General features: G+C 53.0%; 1 protein-coding gene across 4 annotated transcripts in view; it reads right to left on the reverse strand.

The window, feature by feature from the left end:
- Nucleotides 1–24,149, reverse strand: part of MYO7A (myosin VIIA) — an 84,594-nt gene that overhangs the window by 58,228 nt on the left and 2,217 nt on the right. Inside the window, exons 2-4 of one of the 4 annotated variants that reach the window (XM_019811766.2) lie at nucleotides 23,689–23,751; nucleotides 8,594–8,707; nucleotides 3,034–3,186 (exon numbers count right to left, since the gene is read on the reverse strand). In XM_019811766.2, coding sequence (XP_019667325.2) covers nucleotides 3,034–3,186; nucleotides 8,594–8,707; nucleotides 23,689–23,706 — 285 coding nt within the window. In that variant the 5' untranslated portion in view covers nucleotides 23,707–23,751. Of the gene's footprint in view, nucleotides 1–3,033; nucleotides 3,187–8,593; nucleotides 8,708–12,296; nucleotides 12,555–23,688; nucleotides 23,752–24,149 lie in introns of those variants that run through there. The other 3 variants (XM_019811764.3, XM_019811765.3, XM_045038700.1) reach the window with 3 other exon arrangements.

Consider the following 24,149-nt stretch of genomic DNA (forward strand, 5'->3'; position numbering starts at 1 on the left):
GGCTGTGCCCAGGGTAACCCAAGCCATGAAGTGACCAGGGGTTGCCATGGTTAGGGACAGGTATGGTTTCTGAGTGGGACAATGGCCCGGTTGCTTCCTCAAAGCTCTAGTCCTACCCCATCTACCCAGTCACAGCATCAGAGAGTTGGCAAGTTGAAACCCTGTACTGGGCAATCGTTGAACATGGCTCCCCAGACCCACACACACCCAGAATCTTAGACCCATGGACCAACTGAGCTGGGGACCCCCCAGGTGCCATATTTTGATTTCATGAACAAGAAGGCAACTTAGGCACCGTACCTCGAGTCGGTGTCCTACCCCCTCTCCCTCACCCAGAGAAGAGACCACCAGAAAGGTGACTGGTGAGAAAAAGTGGTATAGATCTTGGAGCTTTCTGGAGAATCCATAACCCTCTCGGATTCTTTTCTTTGGTCCCCTTATCAGGCTATTCAAGGACCCAAAGCTGACTTCTCTGCTAGCTCCCAGCTAGTCTATCCCCCCAAATTTCACAAAGAAGATTTGTTCTTCTCAAACTGGAGTTTTTTTCTTCCCCTCTCCTTTATGAATGTTGTGTTTGCCTTTGTTCTTTGATTCAGCCCACCAACTATCCCTCACATGTGAGGAACCAGTGGCCCTCTAAGAATCACTACACTGTGTGCAAAATAACCAATGACATGCCTCTGGTTATTCTTAGACATGGTCTGTGGGGTCTCTGGTGGGGACAACTCCCATCTGACCCAGCTTCTCCGTGTGAAGGGGTCCTCGGCCTCCTCCTGACAGGATACTGGGTCAGGACATCAGCTCTGGCAGTGGCCTCCCTGTCCCCACTTAGCTCTGGACCCAAGTGTTAGACTCCACCCAGCCCCAGGAGAGCAGCCGGAGAGAGCCTTAGGACCCTCCTGTGTCCACCTGCCATCGAGGGGGAGGAGCAATGAGGGAACCACCAAGAACTGGGGCGCAGACACCAGTGGATCCCCATAGGGGATCTCTGGCCTGGGCTCGAGTTCTAGCACCATCCTCCTATCTGGATGCTGCTGCTCATGTCTGGAGGTGCCTTCTGTGCCCTGCCCCCGCTCTGGGTGAGGGAAAGGGTGAGAGGGGCTTTATCAGTGCTAAAAGGCTCCCTGTAAAAGCCACTTGTGTTTACTCAGGGGACGAATGTCAAGGGCCTCAGCACAGAGGCATGGGGGCCTGAAGTGGCAGAGGGTCTCAGGGTGGGGAGGGTAGCAGAGGGCCTCCCTGGAGGGTGAGTGGTCACAATTACAGGGCTTCTGAGAGGATGGATCCCTGACCTTGACACAGCTCCTTGCTGGGATTGCTCAGGGACAACTTCAGGGCTTCCAGCCCTGTCTCCCTGGCTGCTCTTCACAGTCCTGACAACCTGAGTGACCCCGTGTCACTCACTTACCAGGCGCAGTCCTGCCTCCAGCCTCCTATCCAAGCAGTGCCCCTTCCTGAATGCTGCATCACCTACCTCTGGGAACCCCGCCTTTCTCCCTAAGCTGGGAGCAAAGGCCGCACTCCTACAGGCCTGCTCTGTCTGCACTTTTCAGACGCTTATCACCACGTGTGTCCCCCAAGCATGCCCCCTATAGCAGCCTGCCCAGGGATCTGCCTGAGGGTGAGGGTGAGAGTTGGGGTGGGGGGTGTTGCTCTGTTCTGCTCTCTCTTTTTTGTGACACAGCCCTGGTTTCCCTCACCGGGAGCTGCTGGAGGGAGGCTCTGGGTCAGAGACACGCAGTGACCCCAGCACAGAGCTCTGGGCCTGGCTAAACGTCCCGCAGACTTAGTTTCCCAGTCTTAAAGTGGGACTATGGGACTAGCCCAGCAGTTTTCAGAGTGTGGCCCAGAGATCTCTGAACGCTCAGAGAACTTTCAGGAAATCTGTAATCTTTCCCCCCTCCGTATCTTTGCAGCCAGCTTTTCCTCATACCCTTCAACCCAACATCATCGCATCAGGCTGGATGTGAAGCAGGTATGAGAATTAGTTGTCTCCTGTTAAGCCAGACATTAAAGGTATTTGAAAAAAATATATAAAATAATACCACTCTCCTCACTACTTTTGGGGGGTATATGTGCAGTTATTTTCCATAAAAATGTTTCCTATAATAGGTCTTTATGGTTATTTTTTAACGTATTGATACATTTGTGAAGTTTCTCAGTTTCAAGTTCTAATATGGTAAATATCAATAGATAAAGCCTACATTAATAAATGCTCTGGGAGGGGTGCCCGGGTGGCTCAGTCGGTTAAGCGTCGGACTTCAGCTCAGGTCATGATCTCACACTTCGTAGGTTCAAGCCCCGCGCTGGGCTCTGTGCTGACAGCTCAGAGCCTGGAGCCTGCTTCAGATTCTGTCTCCCTCTCTCTCTGTCCCTCCCCTGCTTACACTGTCTCTCTCTCAAAAATAAATAAACATTAAATATAAATAAATAAAAAATAAATGTTCTTGGGAATCCTCAATTTTAAGAGCATAAAAGGTTCCAAAGGCCAAAAAGTGTGAGAGCCTGTAGAGACAATAGCCTCCGTGGGCCCTTCGTGTTCTGATGGTCTCTGAACCCACCTCTTGGAATCAGCTCAGTCCTGGCCGAGTGAGACTACTTGTCCTTGTCAAGTTTCAAGGTGAAAGAACGTGGAGGATGTGTATGACTGGTTCTTATAACAAGGTTTTGTGGGGTCAAGGATCATGTTCCTTCCTCCATCCCCTTCTGAGGATAGAGACTCTGGGCCCATCCTAATGTTGACCTTGAGGACCAATGGCAGGCCCCGCCCCACAGCAAACCCAGCGGGGGCAGCCGTTCCCCATCTCTGGGCAAAGCACAGAAGCGGCTCACCCACCGGCCCAGGCCTCCCAATGGTTTCAAGGCCTAGGGAGACGCATGAACCCGGGGTGTGTACTGCTCCCTCCCCCAACCACAGACCACAGAAGCCTAGGCCCCAAAGAAAGGATGGTTCAGAACAAATGGCTGGGGACAGAGGAGCCCCTGACTACCTCGGGAGAACGGCCCCTGGCGGGTGGGCGGGGCAGCACTCACGTAGATGAGATGGTCCCGATAGCGGATGAGCAGGTTGCGCAGGATGCCAGCCTCATTGAGGTCTCCCAGGCGGATCATGTCCTCCACGCCATGGACCGACGTGGGATGCATGGGCTTGATGTGCGTGGCGTTCTGCGGGGAGATCCAGTGTTCCTGTGGGGAGGCACGGTGGCTACCGTCAGGTGGCTCTTCTGGGACCCAGGCTGTGCTCTGCTGGGCAAGGGGCCCAGGAGGGGCAGGAATCCTGGGTCCGCGCGGCCCTGGTAAAGGCCTTGTCCTTTCCCGTGGCCAAACACGATCATTATCAGGTTTGTGCTCACGCCCACACTCTATGGACCACTCCTCCTCCTCTTAGGGAATTCTCTCTACAGACCTAAAAGATGGGCAGTGCAGGGACTTTGGCCCCACTTTGGATTCTCACAAAGGGAATTAGAGTCCCCCCAGTCTCTTCGCAGGATGGAGTGGAAAGTGTTAGTAGACTGGACTTCAAATTACACCAGAAGCGATTTCAGACAGTGCCAAGAATAAACCAACGGGCATACAGGATAGAGATAAGGGACGGAACTACCTTAGGGTGGTCAGGAACTACCTCTCCGAGGAGGTGACATTTGAGCTGAGATCTGAATGACAAGAAAGGGCCCCTGAAGATATAGAGAGGGCAGTCCAGGCCCAGGGAACAGCAAAAGCAAAGCCTCTGAGGTCGACAAAGGCAGGGCCATAGCAGTGGAGATGGAGAGAAGTAGATCTGGGCTCACAGGGCTTATGGAGGAAGGTGGAGCAGGGGTGAACTTTCAGTGCGTGGGAGCTGATGCGGAAACTAGGAGAGAGGTTGCCCCGTGGCTCTTCCTATGCTCCCCTGTAGTATCTTCTCCTCGGGCAGGGGGTGGCTTCTGGTGGTACATCTGGTCAATAGCATTGGCAGTTTCAACAAACCCGCAGATGGCTCCTTCCTTCCCCAAGGTGGTCTCCAGCACCTTCTCCTCACAATCCTAGCATCTCAGGGAGGGGAGGGTCTGACTGTGCTCTGGAGTGTGGCTGCAGCCTGAATGAGGCCCCACAGCCCTCTGGGGGCCCCTCCCTGTTCCCAAATGCCAGAACCCTGGGAGCTCCAGGGGTCTGACTTTTGGGAAGAGGGGAGAAGGGGAGCCCTCTGCCCACACCCAGCTCAGGCCCTCAGATTTGGTGAGTTAGTGGGGTGCACACAACATGTTCTCTCCTGCCTCCTTCTCTTCTGGGTCCCCCTCTGGGATAACCAACCCCAACAGCTAGTCACTAGCAGGAATCTGGGGCATGGGCCCCTCATCCTGTCCCATCCCCAATCCAACTGGTCACCCTGTGCTACTCATTCAACCCTCTGAAGGGCTGCTGCTCAGTGAGCAGTGCCTTCCTCGCCACCTCGAGCCCCTACTCTGATCCAGACGGCCATCTCTTCCCTGGCCCTTGCTGCCCTCCACCTCACACCCAGCTCTCCCCTGCAGTCCTACAACCCCTGGGGGCTTCCTCAAGTACCTGTCTGATCCCATCATTCCGGGGCTCGGAGCCCTTCCCTGCTTCGCCACCCCCTTCAGCCTGGCATTCAAGGGCCAGCCTGAGGTGGACACAGGGACATGTGGCCTTTGCTCCAGCACACCCCCTCCCCGCCCGTAGTTCTAAGCCAGAGAAGGTTGGTCTCCACTTCCCCAAATGCCTCTGTCGCCTTGCTCACGCGGTCCCCCTTACTTCCCTTCCACCCAGCCTTTGAGGCCCCACTCAAGGTTTTCCCAGTTTCTGAAGCCTCTGCTGACGACGCTGCCCAGCCTCACACGCTCCACTCTTCCATCCCCCTCACCTCCACCACAGGCCACGTCAGGGCCTCCTCTGGGCTCGCACATTGCCTGGGTCTCCCACTGCGAGGCAGTGGTCACCCTGGGCTGCTGTTGTCTGAATGCAGTTCTGACCTCCCAACATGCCCAAAGGCTGGGGGCTCATGGAGGCCAGATTCTAGGTCTTCTATGTCCTGGGTCCACAGTGCCTCATACATGGGCCAGACACAAATGATGTGGCAGGAAATCTGCTAGGACATGACTAACTGGTGACTACTGGACCAGTTCTGAATTAGAAGCAGGAATCCTAGTCATGGAGAGACCCTAATAGTCCCTCATATCCGCCCTCTCACTTCGCCTGGACCAGCGTAGGATGGGGGCCTGCACAATACCCTCAGAGGGATCAGGGACAGGGCCAGCCATATAGCCTACAGCTCCAACTGCCCTGGCATTTCAGGGCACCTCCTGGGCCAGAAGCATTTCCATCTCCAGGTCAGGCCCTCACACGGCCCTCCCCGAGGCATGAATGGGCCGGATGGTGAGATCGAAGAACCCGCCTGGACTTTCCAGTCCTGAGTGGAACATTCCTCTCTCCCATTTTATCCTATTTCTTGATAAAAGCTGATCCAGTTGGAAAATTCCCTCTGCCTGGTCCCTGCTCACGGACTTGGTGCTAGGCTCTGATGCAGGCCAGAGGGAAGAGGGTGCCTGGGCAGGCTGTCTGCCTCTCCCATTGACCCCAGCCTCTGGTCCCCATAATCCTTACCCTAACAGTTCAGCCCAGAGGTAAGAGGCGGCTCAGCCACCGCGTGACCCTGTAAGCCCTGTGCACGCCACCTGGCTTTCCTGAGCTTCCATGACCTCATCTATGAAATCGGAGTTAGAAGAACAGTCCCTTCTTCTTGGGGACACTGGGGGAATTAACTGATACACGAAAGGTCAACCTTTGTTTCACTCCCACCATGTCTAAAAAGCGCTGCTGCCTGGTAATTGCCCAACCAGGGCTGGGTATTATTACTCTAATACTTTCTGGTTTGACAGAGAGATCTATGTTCTCATTTGTTCCTCATAAAATCCCACAGCAGAATCACCAGCCCCCATTTAATAGCGAGGAGTCACACTCAAGTGACAAAGTGGCTTACCCAGTTAAATGGCAGAGCTGAGCCTCTCCCTCCCCCTTTCCTGCACAAAGGGGACTCCCAACTGAGGTCAGCACCCCTCAGGTCAATGTCCACAGGCACTTATAGCACAGATCAGAGTGTAACCAGGGCACAAACTGAGACCTGGCCCTGAAGGAATGCCGGAGGGGGGGAGGTGGGGGGAGGTGGGGGGAGGAGGAAGGGGGAGGAGGGGGGAGGAGGGGGGAGGAGGGGGGAGGAGGGGGGAGGAGGGGGGAGGAGGGGGAGGAGGGGGAGGAGGGGGAGGAGGAGGGAGGAAGGGGGAGGAAGGGGGAGGATGGGGACGATGGGGACGATGGGGACGATGGGGACGATGGGGACGATGGGGACGATGGGGACGATGGGGGAGGAGGGGGGAGGAGGGGGGAGGAGGGGGGAGGAGGGGGGAGGAGGGGGGAGGAGGGGGGAGGAGGGGGGGAGGAGGGGGGAGGAGGGGGGAGGAGGAGTGGAGGAGGAGTGGAGGAGGGGAGAGGAGTGGAGGAGGGGGGAGGAGGGGGGGAACATGGCCAATCCCAAGGACTGGGAACACATCTGGAAAAGAACTGGCCTGGTACTGAGTTTAGAGGGATGGGAAACCACGTGATCTGTAGAATAAGGAAAGGACAGGTGTATCTGGCAATGGGAACAGCTTGGGCAAAGGCAGAATGTTAGGATCTCAGTGAAGACTGGAACCATAACCATTCATTCATTCATTCATTCATTCATTCATTCATTCATTCAGCAAAGCTTCACAGAGAACTCTCTCTGGACAGATATCTTGTGGGGTCTCAGGGGAACCAGATGGGATTCGTCTGGTCTCGGCTGTCAAGTTAAGGGAGTCTTAGAAGTCAGAGGGGTCAGGTTGGGGGGTAGGAATGAGAGTGGGGAAGCCCCTGAAAGAGGGGGCCAGAAGCCCTGGGCCCAGGGCCACTGAGGCAAACCAGACTCTCTGACCTGCTCCCGGCCAGCCAGTCCCATCCCTCCACGCCTGCAGCCCCCACTCTCAAGTCTTTAGTGGGAACAGGTGGGAGGGGAGTTCTGGGATCCAGTGACACAGTTACGGGACACCATCTGACATGCAACATGACCCAGGTGAAATGTAAGCCTGCAGGCACGGTCCCTGGGCCCCACCCTCGGGGCTGCAGGAGGGTGCGTGCCCCTGTCTGTGCTGCCAGCTGAACCTATGCCCCCTTCTCTGGCTGCAACCTCACAGTGGCTTCCTCTAAGGTCCTAGAACCACAGCCACCAGAATGACGGGGCAGGCACTCCGGTTCTAAAGCCCAGGGACAAAAGCATGGTTTCACGGAATCTGAGCCCTAGAGAGTCGCCATCGAGATATTGGGAGAGGAAACACATGCACAAAGGCCAGAGGTCCTGGGTGCTAATCCCAGCACCATCACTTACCAGCTGCTTGACCAGGCCTGGTGGTCCCTCTCTGTCCCGGTTTCCCCTTGGGGTAACACTGGCTGCCCTCCCTGCCTCTCACAGGTGCTGCGAGGACCCAAAGACGGAGCTTAGGCCAAAGGGCTTTGTGCATCTCACGGCAGGGGGGAGGGTCCCTGAAGACTGCAGGATGCCCCTGCCCCCCGTGTCCAGGACCTGGCTCCTGGGCTCCTGATCCCTGCCCTTGCCCTGAGGAGAGCCTTCTGCTCCCTGTCACTGTACCCTCTTTTGCCCTCAGCATTCTAGGAACCCAAGACAGAAACCCGGTTCTGTCTCTATATTCCCCAGCACTGGGCACAGCACCAGGCACAACCCAAATTACAGTGGGACTGAACCTCCCTGGATCCCTCATGTCCCTAAGCTGGGACCCTGTTCTCAGTACCATATCCCCACGTCCCCAAGCCACATACACATGTGCTTCCCCCATGGGTCCTCCTCCAGGCTACCGGCCTTCTCCAGGGCAGGGCCCTGACTTCATACTTTTCCATCCCTTCCCCCTCCCACTACCCACAGAACTTGCACCTCCTGTGTCCCTTTCCTTCAGGGCCACGAGAAGTAAAGGGTTAATGTGTTAGACTGATTCCCAGGGCAGTGCCAAGGCAGACAATGAATTCCTAGGACACCATAATCTAATAGAGCAAGACTATGGGCATTTTTAGACTGACTGACTTTATTGAGGTGTTCTCTATGTGGGACCCAACTTTTGAGTCAATAACCCAGTGAGACAGCTATTATTATCCCCATTTTAGAGAAGAGGAAACCGAGGCTCGGAAGGGAAGGGGACTTGATGAAGGTTGCACAACTAATAAGGAAGTGGGCAAGGTGGGATTTGAATCCAGGCTGTCTGACTCAAAGCACCCCTGTGGAACTTCAGCCTGGCACCACGTCCGGCCCGCCACTGCGCACGCACCCATGCCCTCCACACACCCATCTCTCATACTGCACAGAACAGACGGAGTGCTTACGGAAAATGAACTGGTAGCCTGGGCAGAGGGGAGGCGGCCTCTCGCGGAGCCAGTGGGAAGGTTCCATGGAAGAGGGGGTGTCCAAGAGGCAGGAGGAGGGGCACGGTACCGCCTCCGCCCCCTTGAGGTTGCTGCCCGGCCCCTGTCAGCCTGTGTCTTCCCGCAGGGGCAGGGGAGGTAGGGGGCTACTCACATTGCCTTCATCGTCCACCACCTGGATCTGCCCAGAGTCACAGAGCTTCACCACCGCTCCGATGGGCACATCGAACTCCTGCCCAGATCTCAGGTCCATCCAGACATAATCCCCCTGTGGGTGAGAGAGAATCCCAGGCCAGGTGAGCAGGGAGGGGGATCCTGTGCCTCGGCGCTCCTACTGCCAGGGGATCCTGTGCCAACCACGGGAGAGGGAAGGAAGGGGAGCTTGCACTTGCTGGGAGCCATCCGGTGCCAGGCCCCGGGCTGGGCACTTATGCAATATCCTCAATCTCTCCTCTGTAACAGCCAAGTCCCCATTTCACAGATAGGTAAGCAGAGGCTCAGAGATGGGAGGAGCCAAGAGCATACAGCTGGGCAGCTTCAAACCCAGGGCTGTCCAGCACCCGGCTCTCCCCAAGGCTCTACAACCCCACACACGTACAGAAAATCTGTCGAGGCTCAGGCAGAAACACCAATTCACCCAAACCACTTCCCTTCTGTCCTAAAGGAGGCATCCCCACAGGACACCCAAACAGTCTCCATCACCTCCAGAGTCAAGTGTCATAGTCAGAGGTGTGGGTTTCCTTGCAGTGACACTGCTCTGTGCTGGGCCTGTGATAGGAGTTCTACCACCCTGCCTCCTAGCTTGTGGAGGGAGAACCCTGACCTTGAGCGGGAGGGTGTCACGCTTGTGTCCCCCGTTCTCACCACACACCCAGTGAAGGCACACGGAAGCCAAATTTAAAACCCAGAGTCGGAGAAACAACCACTTTCAGCGCTGGTGCATTCCACAAACGCGTATTGAGCACCTACTGAATACAAGGCACTGATTCATCTAAAGACTGGGGATCCAGCAGTGACCACGGAGTCTACCTTCCCGTTGGGAGGAGACAGAAGACAAACAACTCAGCAAACGCGTTCACACAATCGATCGCTGCAGATGGCGGGGAGGACGGCGAAGGGGCCAGGCACACCGAGGGTGGAGAATGACTGGGCTGGACAATGGCAGTCACAGAGGTGGTCAAGCTCCAGCACCATCAACTCTCACTGGCCTGCAGGTACAAGTTAGATTTTATTCTAATCCGAATAAGAGGATTCCCCAGGAGGGTGAGAGAACACAGACCCTCCGTAACTTACCAAGCAGCAGTTAGGAATAGAACCGCTGATGAAACAGGACAGTGAACCTCACCTGAGGGGATGGCCCCGTGGAAACCACGTGGCCTGGGAGTTGGGAAGCTAGGCTTGCTCAGCTGGGCCACGGACAAGGCACTGCCTGACTTGAGCCTCAGTTTCCACATGCCTCAGGGGGTGGGCTCAGCGAGTCCCAAGTCCAACTCCTCACTGCTCCAGACTCCTCCTGTTCGTCCCCATTGGAATCAACTATTTCTTGGCCACGGCTGCCGCTTTGTGGGAGGTTACGCGCGTCAGAGACAGGTTAGCTCCAAACCCCAGTTTCCTCCCAGAAAAAGGAGGAAAAATTAGATGGGCTCTGGAGAGGAGAACGCATGTGTTTCCTGAGCATCTACGGTGTGGGTGTGCGGTGTGCCTGCCGGGGCTGCCTGGCTGCTTCCCGTGGGGCACCCCGTGTACCCCTTCCATCCCACACCCCAACTATGCTTCCTGACACACCCCTCAGAAGCTCTGAGTTCCAGGTCGAGGATCACCTGCCACACTGGCTCACACCGCTCTTCTCCACCTGCCCGCTACCCCTCCCACCTTTCCACTGAGAGGACGCCACCTGTCTGTCCAAACCCAGAGCAAATAACAGCCCTTCCAACCCCTCCCTGCCTCCCCTCCTTCTCCCCCGCCCCCCAGCCCCCGAAGAGCGCATTCACTGATTCAGCTCTTATTTACGGAGAGCCCACTGTGGGTCGGTCCCTTTCCAGCTCTGGGGACAGAGCCATAAACAGATGGGAAAGGCAGCGTGCCTCTAGACAGAGGAGGGGAGGATGTGAAGGGAACATGGGCAGGTACCAGATTGTACAGGGCATAACCACAGACAGGAATTGGACTTTTTTTTTTAGGTATGACAAAGAGCCACTGAGGGTTTAAGCCGAGAATGGCATGATGAATTTACATTTTCAAAACCTCGCTCTGGCTGTTGTGTGGAGAACGGAGGCATCCCTCCAGGCCCCGGGGCCAGCACCACTTGGGGTGACCGCCATCTGTGTGACCCTTTGCCACTAGCATGCAGCCCCCGAGGACCGGGCTGGGTCTGTCTCCTCTGTGACTCCCTAGAGTCAGAGTCTAACACAGAAAAACAGAATTTGTCTCTCGATGGGAGAGTGTGTGTGTATGTAAGAGAGAGAGCATGTGACAGAGGGTGTGTGAGAAAGAATGAAGAATGTATAGCATGAGAAAGAAAGAGACCAAGACAGACAGACAGACAGACACTAACCGCTGGCGGCCAGGCTAGCCAGGACATTGCCCCATGCTAACTCACAATACACCCACAACGGGCCAGGTAGGAAGTGAGATGCTTCCCTATGATTATCTCACTGACAGCCCTCAGGCGGAAGATTCCATTTCCACTTCATCTCCTCACAGAGGTCAAGAAGCGTGTCCAAATTCACCCAGCTGTTTTGTAGTAAAACCCGGAATGAAGCCCAAGTCTGACAAATTCCAAATCCAGGACTCTTTCTGGACAGCTCTCTGAACCCAGTTTTGCGAGCAAAACAGGAAACACTGACAGGATCCCTGGTCTTGGATGGCTTGTGGGCCAAGGGGCAAGCTAAGAGTTTCAGCCGAGGGCAGCTGGGGGTCAGAGGTTGCCCCCAACCCAGCACAGAGCCTGGCACACAGGAGATATGCCCCACTCCGGGAACAGAGGAGAACCGGAAATAAAAGGCTTCATGTGAGTGGGAAATGGGGGCTCAGAGAGGCTGAGCAGAGAGCTCGGGCCTCCAGGAAACAGGCAACTAGAACTCTCCCAACCAAGGACTGTCACAAGGAGGGCAGTGGCTTAACTTTTCCTCTGCTCTAGGTCTCAACTGGAGGAAAAAGGAGAAAATGGCAGCCAACTGGCCTCAGGGAGAATTGTGAGGCCTGAGAACCTGGCTGAGAGGAGAAGTTCCTGGTCCCAGGAAAAGTTCTTGGGGCATCAGAATGCAGGTGGGTCCAAAGTCTTCATTCTACAGATGAGGAAACTGAGGCCCAAAGCGACAAAGGAACTTGGCCACAGTCACTCATCAAGTCAGTGACTGATAAAGACTCTGAGCATCTGCAGAGCAGCCTGAACCAAAAACAAGGTGAGGGAAGGAAGACGGAAAAGAAAGGAGATTGGGGGGTGGGGGTGGGGGGAGGGTACAGGAAGGGGAAGGAGAGGAAAGGGGCACTGGGCCCCAGTCTTACATCACCAGCCCTTCTTGTCCCCAGATTCCAGGCACTCACGCCTGAACCTGGTCCCACTCATACCACTCCACTGTGACAGGCGCCCCACTAGAGACTTCACCTTGAACCCACATTCCCATTTGGGATGTGCAAAAGCTCCCGACGCAAGGAGGGGCTGGCTGGGGCCAAGTTCACTCTGGGAGTCAGGGAAGGCATGAGGCGCCGGGGTGGGGGTGGGGTGGGGGGCTGTCTGCACACACCCTGGTGCTCTGCCACCCATTGCCACTCATCCCGTTTCTGCCAGGCGGGGAAACAGAGGCACGGGGCGGGATTCCCAGGGTGCAACCTCCCCCTCCCCGCGCAGGCCTCACCGGCAGGACCGCGTAGGTCTTCAACGCATGGTTCAGGCTGCGAACCAGCGCCCACTTGCCCTGCGGCTTGGCGCGCGCCTCGGAGCGGTCGGCGGGGTCGGCGGGGTCGACGGGATCGGAGGGCTCCGCGGGGTCGGCAGGGGGCTCCATGGCGCGGTCGGTCCGGCGGCGGCTCCGCTCCGGCTCCCTAATTCACCTAATCCCGTGCGCACCGCCGCCGGGAACCCTAAACCCGGCCATCTGCTGCGTGCCCATGGCAACGGCGGCTTAGGTGACGCCCGCGGGAACGGGGAGGGGGCGCGCGCACTGCCCTGGCCCGTCTCCTCGGGACCCCCGACACCTCATCACTGTGGGGGGGATTCGCAGCCGGCTTCACCGAGACCGCAGCGTGTAGCGCCGCAGAACCGAGCTGCGGACCTCAGCATCCACCGGGCACCTGGAAACTCAATCTGTAGGTTTTCTTTGGAAAGGAACGTGGGGACGTTATGGAGTGGAACGCAATAAACTTCCTAATTTTTAAGACGGACGGGAAGGTGCCTGAGAGATCCTACTAGCTCACTGGCTACCTCTGGAAAGGGAGGGCAGGGAAAACTCTTCCTAAGGGTAGGGATGTGGGGCTTGGGGAGAAAAGCTTCCGAACAGTCTGTCTCCGGTCTTCCTCACCCAGCTTGGAGGCCAGCCAGCTGGTAATCTGCAGAAGGCAGAAGAGGCACCTGGGAAGGGTGTCCCCTGGTTCTCCAGGACAGCGGGCGCCAAGCTGGGCTCCTATGTCCTGGCAGCCACGTGGGACTGGGCACCTGGCTTGGGTCCATGCTGGGCGGTGAGCCACCATCCCGTCCGGCGCGCACAGGCCCTGGGACTCTGCTCCCACTCCTTCTCCCCTCTTCTTAACTTCTCTTTTCTTCCTCCCCTTTCTCCTCTCTCTTCAAGCCCTACTGTTCCCATATTTGGCCCTTGGCATTATCTAGAATCCTGGAAGCCTAACTGTCCCACAAAAACACGGCAGGGAGAAGGGGGAATGGCAAGGAAGGAGACAGTGATGCCTCACACAGAACTCAGAGCTGCCCCACTGGATCTGGGCTTCCTTCTACCCCAACCCCCTATCCGGGCCTCAGGGACCCAGCCCTCTGCCACCCCACACAAAGCTGATGGGCTGCAGCGATTCCCATCTACTTCCTATGCCCTCCCAGGGACCGTGCCCTTAGGAGGGATCTTTCCCCCAGTCAAGCACAGAATAAGCACACGTACCCCTGCCCACCCACCCACAGGAGTCCATGGGAGAAGGGCCCTTCAGACACAGGACGGTGCCGGGGATAGGTTTCCAGGCATCCTTCCATTTGTCCATTTACCCAGGCTTCACAGGCTCAGACTAAAGCTTAGGGGACACCATCCTCGCAAGTCCGGGCCTGGGAATGGACCAGATCCAGACCCAGATAAGGATAGTGCCACCAGATGAGGGACGGATTAGTCCTGGAGAGACAGGATAGCCTGGCCACTAAGCTGTTGGACTCGGGACCCAGATGGCTTAGGTTCAACCCTGGCTAGGCCCCTCAAGCCGTGTAACCTGGGGCAAGTTCCTCAACCTGTATGTGCCTTTGTTTCCACATCTGTGGGATGACAAGGTAACAGTACCTCATGAGTTGCTTGTGAGGATTGAAAAGGTTTATGTGTGTAACTCACTCAGATTGGTTCCTGTTTAAAAAAAAAAATGGCCGCATGAGTGTTGGTTCTTATTAACTGAGCAAGTCACGTTAGGGGTGGTACCTGGGCGTTATGATTATCTCAGGCAGATATGAGAGGGAAGAGCACATCACAGAGAAGCAGAGGGAAGAAGGAAGAGATGGAAAATCAGGTCTGGTGAATGCAGAGAGGCCCCCTCAGGGAGACCCAGCAAGTACTCAGAGCCTGTCCCTGCCTGGCCCAGAGCCACTGCTCAACCCCATGCACCCAGGCCACCCCTAGCTGAAGCCTGGGATTGGGCCCCTTCCCCGCAGGCAGCCTGCACACCAGGTCTGGGAAGTAAGTCTGATACCCCTGTGACCCACTCTGGCATCAGCAGATCCTCTCCCAGAACCAGGGCTCACTGCTGTTCCAGCCTCATCTCCTGCTTCCCTGAACACACAGGATAGGGTCTCCCTATCCTCACTTTTTTTTTTAAGTTCCAAGATGGGGCTCGAACTCACAACCCTGAGATCGAGACCTGAGATCAAGAGTCGCTTAACTGACGGAGCCATCCAGGCACCCCTCCTCACCTTTGCTTGTGCCGAGCCCTCTGCCAGAAATGCTTCACCTCACGATCCTCTTCCCTTCCTCCACCTGGCCACCCAGGCTCCACGGAGACTCGGGCCACCTGTCCTTAATATCCCCTCTCCACTACCTTCTTTTCTGTACTTCCTTAGTGCCTCACACAAACGCATGATGCTGCCCTCACCCCGCCATACCCCCCATCCAGTCCAGCTCTGGCCAGATGGGGAGACTGATGTTCAGCGGGGGTGGAGGGACTACCCAACAATTAACAGCAAGGTGGGTCAAAAAGCTTCCATTTAGTAACTGTGCCAACTGTCACGAGCAAGTGACGTCAGGGAAAATGGCAAAGAAGAAACTCAAGAACTCATCCCTTTACAAAAATACGAAAAATGTGGTAAAAACGGTCAGAATCAACAATACTAGAACCCTGGAAAATCATCAAATGTTTATAGTAACCAACCGAACATTTACTAAAGAGAAAGGTGGCTGAAACCCAGCAGGAGAACTTTGTGGGGTTTTAACCTCCCCTCCCCCCGCACCTCTCTGTGGCAATCTTGAAGATGGAAGCCTGTATCCCTGGTGTGGGATCTTAGGGCCTGACGGGGCAGAACAGACCCCTTATCTAAGAATTATGGTTCTTCTAACAAGTCTGGGAGCTCCCTAAAGGAATAATGCCAAGGGCTTGCCTTTATTTCTCTAGCTTGGAACTCCCCGCAGGGTGGAGGAGTAGGTAGGGAGGGTTTTGGTCAAAAACATTCAGAGACCAATCAACGAGACCACTGCTATGTGGGGTGGGGTGGGGTGGGGGGAGGGAGAAGCATGGAAATAGTCAGTTGGAACAAACAATAGACACTCCAAAAAGCCTGCAGGAAAGCCGGGGGAATAGGGGTTTTGAAAAGCTCTTGTATACAGTGGGGAATCTAGAACACCTCATGTGGAGGGTTGGAAGAACGTTCAGAAAAAGCCCAAGAACACCCTAAGCTCTCACTTCAAACTGACTCTCAAGCTCCATTTAGACAGGAAGTGATCTGCCTAAGGCCTAACCATTGAAGGCATGCCCAGTGCACGCGCGCGCACAAACACACACACACACACACACACACACACACACACAGCCCAGCTGCAGGACTGAAAGTAATTTTGTTTTTGGCTCTAGGAGTTTTCAAAACTTCAGTGACCACACACAACAAAGAATACACTCTTCATAAAGATAGTTTTGAAAGGTCATTAAACAAAACTATAACTCACAAGAAGCAACAAGACACTGGAGACAGAGGGAGAGAGAAGAATCAGACTTCCAGAGTTATCACATTACGTTTAAATTTTTTTTTTTTTGGTGTTTTACTTATTCTTGAGAGAGAGTGACAGAGAGACAGAGCACGAGTTGGGGGGGGGGGGCAGGGCGAGAGAAGGACACAGAATCTGAAGCAGGCTCCAGACTCTGAGCTGTCAGCACACAGCCTGATGCGGGGCTCGAACCCACAAGTCATGAGATCATCACCTGAGCCAACGTTGGACACCCAACCAAGCCACCCAGGCGCCCCACCACGTTATTTTTTAAATGTCCAGTTTTCGACCAAAGATTATGAGGCATGCAAAGAAACAAGTATGGCCCATTCAGAGGTAAAAAGCAAACAACAGAAACTTTCCCTGAGGAAGCTCAGACATTGGACTTCATAGGCAAAGGTTTTTATCAACTATCTGAAGTATACTCAAAGAACAGAGGGAAACCAGAACATCTCACCAAATACAGAGTTTCCATAAAGAGGTAAAAATGATTAAAAGTGACCAAATACAACATTAGCAGTTGAAAAGTGCAATAGCCTATATGAAGAATTCACTAGAGACATTCAACAGCAGATTTGAACAGGCAGAAGGAAGACTCAGTAAACTTGAAGATAGGTTCATTAGATTATCCAGTCTGGGGGACAGGAAGAAAAAAAAAAAAAAGGACTAGGAAAAATGAGCAGAACCCGAGAAACCTGTGCGACATCAGGTGGCCCAACATGTGCATGATGGGAATCATCATCATGCATTTCATGTATGCAAGGAGAGGACAAGAGAAAGAGGCAAAAACAATATGTGAAGAAATAATGGTCAAAAACTTCCCAAACTTGATGAAAGATACAAGTCTACAGCCAACTAGCTCAATAAATTCCAAGTAGGATGAACTCAAAAAGAACCACATTGAGTCCCGGCCATAACCATCAGACAACAACCACCACAAAAGTAAAAGGCACCCGAATGGCCAAGGAAGAGGTAAAATTGTCACAATTTGGAGACGGCGTGATACCGTATATAGAAGACCCCAAAGACTCTACCAAAAAAACTACTAGAACTGAAAAATGAATCCAGTAAGGTCACAGGGTACAAAAATCAATACAGAAATCTGTTGCCTTTCTATACAACAAAAATAATGAAGCAGCAACACGAGAAATTAAGAAAACAATCCCTTTTACAATTGCACCCAGAATAATAAAATACCTAAAAATAAACTTGACCAAGGAGGTGAAAGACCTGTACTCTGAAAACTATAAAACGCTGATGAGGGAAGTTAAAGACAGTGCAAAGAAATGGAAAAACATTCCATACTCATGGATTTGAAGAACAGATATTGTCATAAAATGTCAGTACTGCCCAAAGCAATTTACACGTTTAATGCAATCCCTATTAAAATACCAACAGCATTTTTCACAGAACTAGAACAATCCTAAAATTTGTATGGAACCACAAAAGACCCCAATAGCCAAAGCACCTGGGAAAAAGAGAAACAAAACTGAAGGGATCCCAATTCTACACTTGATCTTAGCCAAAAGGCCGAGAAGCGATGAAGGTATCCCAATTCTAGACTTCAGGTTATATTACAAAGCTGTCGTGGCCAAAACAGTATGCTACTGGCACAGAAATAGACACATCAATAGAACAGGATAGAAAGCCCAGAAATAAACCCATAATTATATGGTCAATTAATCTTTGACAAGGAAAGAATATGTAATGGGGAAAAGGTGGTCTCTTCAACAAATGGTGTTGGGAAAATTGGACAGCCACAGGAAAAAGAATGGAATTGGACCACTTTCTTACACCACACACAAAAATCAACTCAAAATGCATTCAGGACCTAAATGTGAGACCTAAAACCACAAAAATCCTAGAGGAGATCCCAGGCCATAATTTATTTGACATTGGTCATAGCAACATCTTTCTAGATAGGTCTCCTGAGGCAAGGGAAACAAAAGCAAAAATCAACTATTGGCACATCAAAATAAAAATTTTCTGCACCGCAAAGAAAAAAAAAAGACCCACATTGAGGCACATTAAAAATCAAATGGTCAAAAGACAAAATAAGAGAGACTCATTGCATACAAAGGATCTTCAATATGAATAATAGCTGATTTCTCAACAGAAATCATGGAAGCCAGAAGGCAGTGAGATGATATATTTAAAGTACAGAAAGGAAAAACAAATGTAAGAATTCAATATCTGATGATAACCAACAGAACTAAAAGGCAACCTATAGAATGGGAGAAGATATTTGCTGAGGACATATCCAACAAAGAGTTAGTATCCGAAATATTTAAAGAACCTATACAACTCAACACCAAAACCCAAATCAAAACCCGATTAAAAAACGGGCAGAAAAGATGAACAGACATTTCTCCAAAGGAGATATCCAGATGGCCAACAGACATGAAAAGATGCTCAACATCACTCATCATCAGGGAGATGCAAATCAAAACCATAATGAGCTATCACCTCACGCCTGTCAGAATGGCTAATATCAAAAACACAAGAAACAAGCATTGGCGAGGATGTGGAGAAAAAGGAACCCGCATGCACTGTTGGAGGGAATGCAAACTGGTGCAGCCACTGTGGAAGACAGTATGGAGGTTCCTCAAGTGAAAATAGTACTTCCCTATGATCCAGTAGTCACACTACCAGGGATTTCCTCAAAGAATACGAAAATACCAATCCTCAGAGAATACAAGAATACTAATTTGAAGGGATACATGCATTCCTATGTTTACTACAGTATTAAGATAGCCAAACTATGGGAGCATCCCAAGTGTCTATCAATAGAGGAATAAAGATGGGGTGTGTGTATATATACATATATGTGGGTATATATAAATGTACACACAACATAATGGAATATTAGCCACAAAGAAAAGAATGAAATGTTGCCATTCACAGCAAGATGGATGGATCTAGAGTATACTGCTAAGCAAAATAAGTCCATCAGAAAAGACAAACACCATATGCTTTCATATGTGGGATTTAAGAAACAAATGAATGGGGGGGGGGCGGGGAAGAAACAAACCAAGAAACAAACACTAATTATAGAGAGCAAAGTGATTGTTACCAGAGGGGAGGGAGGGTGGTAGGGGTAGGGGTGAAATAGGTGATGGGGATTAAAAGTACACTTATCCTGGGGCGCCTGGGTGGCACAGTCGGTTAAGCGTCCGACTTCAGCCAGGTCACGATCTCGCGGTCTGTGAGTTCGAGCCCCGCGTCGGGCTCTGGGCTGATGGCTCAGAGCCCGGAGCCTGTTTCCGATTCTGTGTCTCCCTCTCTCTCTGCCCCTCCCCCGTTCATGCTCTGTCTCTCTCTGTCCCAAAAATAAATAAAAAACGTTGAAAAAAAATTAAAAAAAAAAAAGTACACTTATCCTGAGATAAGTGGGAGAGGGGGAGAAAGGGCCTATAGGAAAACATAACAAAATGGCAAAAGTCTTTATATGGAAACAAATTAAACCCTTCAATTAAAAGGTTGGGAGCACCTGGGTGGCTCAGTCAGTTGGGCATCGGAGTTTGGATCAGGTTATGATCTCACGGTTTGTGAGTTCAAGTCCCATGTTGGGCTCTGTGCTGATGGCTCAGAGCCTGGAGCCTACTTCAGAGTCTGTGTCTCCCTCTCTCTCTGCCCCTTCCCTGCTCACACTCAGTCTCTCCCTGTCTCAAAAATAAATAAATGTTTAAAAAAATTAAAAAAAAAAAAAAGGCAGAGGTTGGCAGCATAGGCTAAAAAAAAAAAAAAAAACCCATGATCCAACTATATGCTATCTACAGAAGACTCACTTTAGATCCAAAAACACAAAGAGATTAAAGGTGAAAAGATAGAAAAATATATTCCATGCAAACAGGAACCAAAAAAGAGCTGGGGTGGCTAGAGCATCAGACAAAATAGACTTGAAATCATTAGAACACTGTTGTAAGAGACAAAGCAGGACATTATATTCTAATAAAAGGGTCAATCCAACTGTTATCAACAGCCCACAAATTTATCTTCAAACCTCCCTGTGCTTATGAATCTGGGCAAAGTACATTCAGTCCCTACTCGGGATCCACCAGGGAGCCGGAAATTGTATCATATTGAAGCATGGCAGCCCTCCCTGAGGTCCTTAAAAGAGTGTCATGTGCACCACACATCTCTGGGTCCTTGCAAGCACTAGCTGGCTTTGCAACCTGGGCCTATCCCCCCACCACCCTCCAGAGACTTCAGTCCCCCATCTGTATGCGAGGGGCTACTGCAACAGCCTCAGCACCTTCCCTGGTGCTGCCTGCCACCCCATCCACCATCAGAGGCAGGGCAAAAGCCTCTCCCCTCCCCAGGTTCCCCAGCACCCCCACTCCACCCCAGGGCTCCTGCTGTTACAGTTCCCCTCAAAGGTGCCCTTGCCATGTTTCAAGCCACCTCCCACTGCCATCTGGTAACTGCTCCGGGACAGGGAGCAATTTATCTCTGCATCCTTTGTGCCCAGCCTGGTACAGAGAATGGGCTCAGTGCCACGTTGCTGGGTGGGTGTGTGAGAACGCGGCTGGAGGGGAGGCAGCTTCTGATATGCCAGGAATCTCCAGGCACCCCCACCCCAATCCACATGACGGATCTACCCAGACCGCCTCAGAGTCCCTAGGAAAGAGCCTGTGTTCTGCAAATGCCACCCCACCGGGCAGTCTGAACTCTCCTTCCCCAAGTCCTGTGCCTGTTCCTTGTATCACACCCATACACCCTGCACAGCAGCCCCCTCTCAGGGTCTCCTCTCCTACCTGCCACCCTCTCACTTTGGTGGCTCCCTCCCCTGTCCTGACGTGTCCCAGCTTATATCTAAATGGCCCTCTCTGGGCTTCAGTTTCTGCACCTGTGACACGGACAGGACAATCCCTACCCTCATCGCCTTATGCCAATAAAAGGAGATCACATATAGAGACTGCCCGGCATGTGCTGGGACCAATGTGGATGCTACTTTTGAAGAATTTTAACCCTCAATAAATAAATGTTTTCATGAATAAAGAAATTTGGATTCTTCTCCCATGTTTATACAGAGGTTTCCTCTACCTGGGACCCTAGGGGGTCTCAGAACGGCTGGGATGATGGAGGAAGAGAGGGAGGAATAAATCTCGGTCACCGATCTTTCCCACATGGGGAAAGATCCATCATGTCCTTCAAGGTCTCCTGAGATTTTTGTACCAAATACAGTGAGGGAGGGAGGGAGGGAGGGAGGGAGGGAGGGAGGGAGGGAGGGAGAGAGAGAGAGAGAGAGAGAGAGAGAGAGAGAGAGAGAGAGAGAGAGAGAGAAACAGGGAATTCTCATGCACAGGAACACTACCAACATGATCTCATTGGTTGTCATCATGGCGGCTAACCATCCCTGAGCGCGCTTCCGTCAGACTAAGCATTGTATGTGCACCGGGACATTTCATTCTCGAGCTTTCCTCTGAGGTGGGCACCACTGTCTGCCTAGCTCCTCAGGCCAAGTGAGGGTGTCCTAACAGTCATTCCTTCTTTAGCGTACAGCCTCATCTGAGTGGGCTGGTGCCAGGGCTGAGGGGCTGAGGAGACCGTGGGGAGCAGGACGAGGGCTGCCCCCCACTTCCAGGCTCACCTGGAGGCCTCAGGTAAGCGGAGGAAAAAGACAGAGTATGATCAGACTCTACCGTGGGCAGAGCAGGGAAGCCTCCAGAAGGGAACAGCGGCCACCTGAAGGCCTGAGGAGAAGGCAGCCAGGGAAATGGGAAGCCAAGTGCTCAGGGCAGGCAGACCTGATGGGGGAGAGAGAACCGGGGTCTCTCAGGATGGGAGGGAGAGGCAGGAGGAAGGGAGGAGAGAGGTGGGCTTGAGAGGCAGGTGAAGGAAGCAGCACGTTGACGGAACCCTCATTGCGTTTTATCTTCGCAACAACCATCCGAGGAAAGAGGGTTCCCCCCCACCCCTCGTTTTACGGGTGAGGAAACGGAGGCCCAGGAAGGCCGAAGAACATGCCCCAGGTCTGTCCGCTCATCGAAAGTGAAGCCCAAACGGGAGCCCAGGTGGGTGGGCTGTGCCCGTGGGCCTGCATAGCTGGCTGGATGCCAGAGCTGGGACCCTTCTCGGGAGCAAAGCAGTAACAGAAATGTACTCTCTGTGTGAGGGGTGGGCAGAGCCGGCATTTACCTGCCGACACCTTCTCCCACAGGGGACGGTCAGCCCGCATTCAGAGAGAGCAATGGGGGAGGGGGCGCCGTCAGCCCGAGGCCTGCCTCACAAGCTTCCTAAGGGAGAATCCCCCTGGGAGCTGTGGGTGGCCCAGGCCGCCCCTCTGGGGACTGTAAATGCCCCCGCCCACCCAGCCCGGCCTGCAGTCAAGGCCCTGGCACCAGCAAATGCTCAGAGACCATGACTTTCCTCCTCTTGTTGGCTCTGGCCATGGCGGGCAGGCCTTTGAACAGGCTGTTAAGCCAAGGGGCTCTAGAGGGGGTCTCCTCCAGCCCTGGGATGGAAGACCATCTATTCTTTTTTTTTTTAATATATGAAATTTATTGTCAAATTGGTTTCCATACAACACCCAGTGCTCATCCCAAAAGATGCCCTCTTCAATACCCATCGCCCACCCTCCCCTCCCTCCCAGCCCCCATCAGCCCTCAGTTTGTTCTCAGTTTTTAAGAGTCTCTTATGCTTTGGCTCTCTCCCGCTCTAACCTCTCTTTTTTTTTTTTCCCTCCCCCTCCCCCATGGACTTCTCAGGATCCACATAAGAGTGAAACCATATGGTATCTGCCCTTCTCTGTATGGCTTATTTCACTTAGCATCACACTCTCCAGTTCCATCTACGTTGCTACAAAGGGCCATATTTCATTCTTTCTCATTGCCAAGTAGTACTCCATTGTATATATAAACCACAATTTCTTTATCCATTCATCAGTTGATGGACATTTAGGCTCTTTCCATAATTTGGCTATTGTTGAGAGTGCTGCTATGAACATTGGGGTACAAGTGGCCCTATGCATCAGCACTCCTGTATCCCTTGGGTAGATTCCTAGCAGTGCTACTGCTGGAAGACCATCTATTCGGATTCTCCCTGCTGGAAACCAGAAACCTGACTACTCTTACACACACACACACACACACACACACACACACACACACACACACGGCTGCAGGACAAAGCTGCCCGCTGGCCTCTGACGGGCCTGGAGGATGTGGAGCTGCTGGCCAAGGCTCCCACCAGCCCTAGGGCACACACTCCCACCAGCCCTAGGGCTTGGTGCCAGACCGACCTGGCTCAGGGCCCACATTCCTGGCTGTGGAGACCAGGAGCTCATTAGAGCCTCAGGCTGATCACGGGGAAGGGCTGAGGGTCAGGGCCCATTGTGGCCCTGGGAAGGAAAGGGGCCTGGAGGACTCAGTCGGGCACAGCACCTCTGTTTCTCTCCATATTACCCCCTGGAGCTCCAGCTCCCACCAGTTCATCCCCCACTCACTGCTCCCCAGTCAGGCTCAAGACCCTTCCTGGTCTGGCTTCACAGACTGACCAACTTCCTATTCCCTGTCCCCAAAGGCTTTCCCACATTTGGGCCTTTGCACATGCCTGGGAACTCGGAGATGTACGTAAATAAGTAATTTCTATCCAGTAGGGTGAGTGTAGTGAGAAAGGGAAGCCCCAGCAGACACATCAGAGGGAGCAGTTCTAGACTGGGCCTGCGAGAGTCAGGGAGTTTCACAGCTGGGTTTTGAAGCATAGATAGGAGGTTTCTAAGAGGAAGTATTGGGGAGGGTGCCCTACCATTAACCATATGGATGGGAGAATATGGGATGGGGGAGGATGAGTCACCCAACAGCGTTCTTCCTGGCGTAGAAAGATGAAGGTCAATGGGGGTGCCGGGAACACTCACCTGCTGAAGAATCACCATGTCCTTTGTCAGATGCTCTTGCTTCCTGCCTGGCCAGATACAGTTCTGCAGAGGGAGAGACCATGTGAAGTGTCTGAGAAAGCCAGCCCTGGCAGCCTGGAGCCTGGCTGGGGTCACCTGGGCTCTTCCCAAAGCCTCAGCTACTCCTCCCCCTGGGGAACACTCCCTCCCTGGCTTCTCTCCCTCTGGCCACAGCCCAGCCTGCGTGACCTGAGCCTCAGCCACCGTCACCAGCTCCACTGCCCAGAGCAGCTGAGCTCTTCTCTTGGTTACAGTCATTCAGAGATTTCTAAAGGGCTCCTAGGAGCCCCCTCCCCTGGACATATGGGCAAAGGGACTCAGAGAGGGACCAAGACTTGCCAAAGTCACACAGCAGGGCAGGGGAAGTTCAGGAATAGGACTTGATTTCCAGCCTCCCAGCTGAGGGCTGCCCGGGCAGTTTG

Source organism: Felis catus, chromosome D1 (assembly GCF_018350175.1).
Source record: "Felis catus isolate Fca126 chromosome D1, F.catus_Fca126_mat1.0, whole genome shotgun sequence".
NCBI classification, from domain to species: Eukaryota; Metazoa; Chordata; class Mammalia; order Carnivora; family Felidae; genus Felis; species Felis catus.